This window comes from Sinocyclocheilus rhinocerous, unplaced genomic scaffold, assembly GCF_001515625.1.
Source record: "Sinocyclocheilus rhinocerous isolate Xijiao unplaced genomic scaffold, SAMN03320098_v1.1 scaffold388, whole genome shotgun sequence".
Lineage (NCBI taxonomy): Eukaryota > Metazoa > Chordata > Actinopteri > Cypriniformes > Cyprinidae > Sinocyclocheilus > Sinocyclocheilus rhinocerous.
The window spans coordinates 187,802-193,852 of NW_015650020.1; the positions used below are offsets into that span (position 1 = coordinate 187,802).

The following is a 6,051-nucleotide window of genomic DNA, read 5'->3' on the forward strand; positions in this document are numbered from 1 at the left end:
TCCACATTAATATAATAAGGAGCCGAACTGTGTTAAACATTGATAATAATATGAAATGTTTCTTGAGCAACAAATCAGCATATTAGAATGATTTCTGAAGGATCAACAAAAAAGACTGGAGGAATGGCTCCTGAAAATTCAGCATCGTATCACAAGAATAAATTACATTTTAAATTATATATATAAAAAAATATATATTCACAATATTACATTTTTTTCTGCATTTCTGATCAAATAAATGCAGCCTTGGTGAGCATAAGAGACACATATCAAAGAAAACATTAAAGATCTTAGCCAGCCCAAACTTTTGAATGGTACTGTACAATATTTAAATACAGTGGCTATAAACGGTGTATGCTAACAAGCCCATTTATGATGCTGTAACCATTATTGTTCTTCTTTTCTTAAACTTGAAATAATTTTCTGTGGTAACAGACATTATGCCAGAAATGCTTAACTTGTATTGAACCTGAAAAATCCATAATAACACTCTCTGCCCACTGAGCAAAAGCGACTGATCACGCAAAGGTTTAATGCAGCCAATTGTGTCGTTTTGAAACCACCAACGCCAGCATTAGTCTCATCAGTGTGGGTGCCCTGTAGGGTGGCTTGACAGAGGTCCGGTATGATGGGCACAGGAGACCTGAAGAGAGCCTCTGAGATGTGGACAGAGAAGGTCATTACTGCACATTAACATCTATGTTCATTATTACCAACTGACCTCATAGTCAAACGCCAAACTTCCTGCCCCAACTGTGGCACACATCCTGGACTTTACTCTACTCTACATGACACTGAGAATGAAAATATAATACTTCTGATGGCGATGGAATGAGGACTCCAAATTTTAATGACAAAGACTGACATGCAGTACAGCTAAAGTAGGTCACAGGACGTAACCAAACAGACGGCTAGTAGAGGTTTCCAGCGACACTACAGCTTTGCCCCATTTCCATTTAACGCAGATGATGGATATGATTGTATCGGGTTGTGGAATGCGTTAACAATGACAGACTTTCCGTATTATGTAATGTGCAAACGGCTTACCAAATCTGACATAGAATGGGCAGATTTTGACACAACTGCACAAGCAATGACATCTGTCATGTGAAGCAGACACATAACAGCCTGATCACTGTGATACAAGCACACAGCTGTTCATCACATCTAACACACTTCTTATGTAGCAGGATGTTAGATGTTAACAATGGCAATGTAAGCATTGTTTTACTCTAAACAGAGATAACTGTTTGCTTAATGGAAGATAGAAGAAAGAAATGTGTTTATAAACTGATAATAGAAAGCTATAAAAAAATGTGTGTAAAGGAGGTGTTTCTACAGAGACAGAGCTAAAGGCAAAAATGCCCAGTTCTGTTTCAATTACATCAATTTACATGTGCCATGATGTCAGGTTTCTACTGTCCATACTTTGCTTACATGTTCTCTGTTTTTGTTAACACTCTTGATGAAGCTGAACAGGCATTAACATGACACAAACATCATGTCTGTAGTGAACTCAGGTCTTTGTTTTTTTTCAGACAATGCTCAAATTTGAGGCATTTTTGTAATTGTAAGTAATGTATTTATCTTACTTGGCACTTGGCAAAACCCACAGTTTGCTCTTGCACACCAAAGGACTACATCACAGGGAAAACATCCCTGTATTTAATGTATTTTCATATTTGTTCATTTTTTACACATGGAGAGACAGAGAGACGTTGATTTTAAAATTAAAAATTAAAATTCTGTAATAATTTTTCCAACCCTGTATTACTTACGCTCTTCTGTGGAACAGACAAGAAGAAATGTCCCAGAATTTTTTTCCCCTCATTATTGAAAGTAACGCTGGTACCGTGTTGTTCGGACCCCCAACACTTTTCAAAATATCTTATTTTATGTTCCACAGAAGGGAGTATATTATACTACTAGTATAGTATATTGTATTATAAAAAAATATATCATATTTTTGAAAGACATGAGGGTGAGAAAATTATGACATAATTTTTAGTTTTGGGTGACCTATCCCTTTAAAGACACAATTTGAAGATTTATTCACCAAAGTAATCAGCAATCAGCGTTAATGCTGCTTATTCAAAATAAAGTAGTAGTATCGAATTTCTTCTCATAGGGTGTTCCAAATCAGCATGTATGAGACAGTAAAGCTCTGCATCCTTTAGCATCTTGAGAATTCACTTCAAGTGCTCTGTAAGTGCTTTTGAAGTGAGCAGGGCACATTGATGCTCACTTTCGGAGGCTCTTTTGAGACTGGAAAATTTATACCTGGTAATATACTTGATTAGATATTCCCCCTCGTCAAGAGCAAACAATCAAGGCGGCACATATTTGCTTGTGCTTTATAAATACCTGCATGTCCTGATTACATCATGGCAAAACCTATGGCTACAAGCCAGCGGCTTGGGACAAATCTCTAAAGCCAGGGACTTTATCCTTGATTCATTCCTATTTATCACGGTTCGCTCCTAGCACTTAAAAGCGCCATATGGACTCAATTGTGGTTCGTTCCTGGCACATGTGATCTGGAGATCAAACGCATGCCATACCTTTGGGCTTTACTTTTGGATTATTTTCACAGGGCACATTCTGAGGAGTCCTCGTGCCACAAGGATGGAGATCCCTTTTGAAAATGTCCTCCGAGCACGAGGTGGTGGAATCCGATGTCAAAGAAACAAATGAGAAAAGGTGCCCGCCAGATGTTTCACCGACAAGATTAAACGCTCAGCGGTTTGATTAAGAAAGCCCATCTCCTCATCACCCCATCCTGCCCACATTAAGGCTTAACAGCAATCAAAAAAGAGAGTGCTACGGGATGAGTAGCAAGGCGCATGAGGATTTGGAGCTCGGGTGCCAAGTGATGACTTTCTGACCACTGGTGGCCACCGACTCTGAGGGAGTACGGCGATAATCAAGGCCTCTGTGGGAACCTGAGCAAGTACGAAAAGCAGAATTAGCAGAAGCTCAACATCAGCAGATACATCACGGCTATGACACAAAACCAGCTTTTATTACTTATACGTATTTACAAAACAAGCTTGCATTGGGCCAACAGCGAATTTTCCAATACACTGGGATGGTTTCCTCAGCTGTCCAGGGACGAAATCCACAACTCAATGTTTTACACACATTTCTACAAAAACACACCCACACGGTTCAATTAAATAATGTAACCCACACAACTATGAAGCCGTGGCACTGGTTTATGTAACAAGGTAATCGGTGTCTTTGATGCGACTTTATTACTTCGATATGGGACCAAGGCGCATAATTTCCACTGCGCTGTTCCCTTTGAACCGTTCTGAGACAATCTCTACAGCAGGATATCCTGCCATCTGCTTCAGTAACAGAATCGCTCCACCAGTCAGTCATTGGCGGCAGGCCGCCGTACAGAGAGTCACATCCATGCCTTTGAACTGCTTTTTAAAAAGCAGCCAAATACCCTCTTTTCCCCACCAACTTTGAAAAGTAGCTTCAGTTATCTGTGCTGAGTTAAATGGGCTAATGAAAACCTGGTCCTCTTGACAACAAGAGTCTACGAGAGATTGCTGTGATGGATTTTCCCCTCGATGAGCTTGATAGCACTGTGGTCCCCGTCTTAGGAGGAACTGTCATTGTTTTAGATCACAGCGTTGGGATCAATACAGTGCTGGCCAACAATCTTAGCGCTCCGATCGGGTGCATGGGACTTTCTGCAAACATCTGATGCCAGTTAAGCGCTATGGAAACAAAATTCCCTCTTCTGCCAGAGCAAAGAACAATGGAAATCAGAGAAGCATTACATTTAAGCCCTTGCAGGAGTGTCTTTGTGATGTGGCGGCTCCGTAGGGCTGAAACTCTTGAAAGGACACCTGATTGTCATGTGACTTTATGCAAACATACCCAGTTGGCCTGTTGTGTTTTAATACAAAGACTAGCCTTTAATAGGGGCCACCAGCGTTGTGGATTTCGGTGATTGATGATGTGGTATGGCCTCGCTCAGCTGGGCTCCTGCTCACTAGGGTCAATCACGACTGAATTGCGGCTATATGCAGAAAGCCAATTAATAAGTGAGGTTTGATGAAATTGATCCAAAGGATACTGTGAGGGAATAGAATCCTTTTAAAGAGAGATTTCTTTGGATTATGTTACATTCAATGAGATATTACAAAAAATGTTTTCATTCTGAGGTTACTTTTACCTTGTTTATTTTTCTCCGTCATTCTCCACTAAATGGGGATGGTGACTGCGGGCTAACCCTGTACTTTATTTACTTTAAAGGGAGTTTCCTTTTGCTAACCTTTATTGTCTATATATAACCATTTATTTGTCCTCTCGTGACTATGCATACTATATAAGTATTCTTGACATCTTGCAGTCTGTCTTTTGTTTTCCACAGCATCTATTGCGAATATGGTATGGCAGTGCAGCCATATTTTCATAATTAGACAAATTGTACTTCTTTTTCACGTTTGTTTTGGCAGAAAGAGAACAAAAGAGTGAATGAAATAAGAAATATGCATCACATAAACAAAGGACCAAAGGGAGCCCACCTGCGAGATATTTCAAATCAAATACTCTGCTTCTTCTCTTGTATGTCTCTGGGAATATTTTTAAATTCTAAAAAGGCTTGGACAAAGTTGGTTGCTGAGAAAAGAACCCAGGGCATGTTGACGGCTGGCCGGCCATGCATATAATCGTTTCCTTACACTCTGTGAGTTTGCTTTGGAAGGGGCGAATTACCATCTGAAAATGAGCTGAGAAACACTGTAGGCGAGAGCCCTGCGTCATCAGTGTCAGCTTACTTACAGCGTGTCTTACCCATGATACAGACACACACACTCGCAAAGATGCACTCACACTAGTGTGGACCAACATGACTAATGTCATCTTAACCCACATTTTACACACAGGGCAAATTTGTCATCCAACCAAGCGTAGGTGCACATCCATCTCCTCATAGAAATGAAACACACAACAAACAACACACACGCAGACACACAAACACCAAAAGACAGAGGGAGGAATTCAGTAAGAGTGTCCCCTGATTGTGTTGTTGTTTTTTTTTTTTTTCCAAAAGCTATATATTGTCTGATTCATCGATGGAATCATGCAAATCAGGTAATGGCACAAAATTGCCCACCAATCTGTGCTGAACACAATTTGAAGACAATTTCTGATATTTCTTTTAAATGAAATTCAGGTATTATCATTATTTGAAGCAGGCCAATTTTGTGAAAAAGGTGCAATCTATAGGAAACATAATTTACACATTTACACAGTCAAGATATATTTAGCACCTGGTTAGTGAATAAAACAGGTTAGTTAGGGCATCAAACTCTTTCCATCAATAGTGCTTTTTCATTTTCTTTACATTTCTAAAGCACAACTGTGAGTATTTCTCATAACAAACATGGAGAGCTATGTTATCAATATAGATGCATTTCAAAAAGATACAGCAAAGTGCACACAGCAGTTTTAGTGATGAAGAACACTGAAACGTGACCTCAGTGGTGTAGCCTGGTCTGGCTTTTCTAAGTCACAAAAAACAAACTTGAAAACACAAAGCGGCTGGATATTTCTTTTAAGTGTGCGTTAAAAATCTTGATTTTGTCAACCAAGAATCTACTGACTAATGCAAAAAAGTCATGCATCAGAGGGGGATAATGCAAAACATGCCACACTCAGACCTGGAGATAAACATTGTAGATATACAGATTGAAAGAACAAAGAGAAGACCAAAAAATAATGGACTGCAAACATATTAAAAAGAAAGATGTACTGCTAATATGTGACATGACACTTTTATGCTGAGCTTACACATTTCATAGAAAACATGAAATTCAGATTCCAATGATTATATTAGATGTTATAATGTGCGTTAAATAAACACAATTTTATATTTTCATTTTATTTATAATTTGAATATCTAATTATATTTTACATATTTTATTAATATATTTATTGTATTAATATATATGTATATACAGTGGGTACGGAAAGTATTCAGACCCCCTTAAATTTTTCACTCTTTGTTATATTGCAGCCATTTGCTAAAAT

At 38.7% G+C, this 6,051-nt stretch overlaps 1 protein-coding gene across 1 annotated transcript in view; it reads right to left on the bottom strand.

The window, feature by feature from the left end:
• Positions 1-2,820: 2,820 nt before the first annotated feature.
• The window catches only part of LOC107711393 (glycosyltransferase-like domain-containing protein 1), a 23,535-nt gene continuing 20,304 nt past the window's right edge, over positions 2,821-6,051 (bottom strand). The window contains exon 5 of the mRNA XM_016516381.1: positions 2,821-2,932. Coding sequence (XP_016371867.1) covers positions 2,821-2,932 — 112 coding nt within the window. The remainder of the gene's footprint in view (positions 2,933-6,051) is intronic.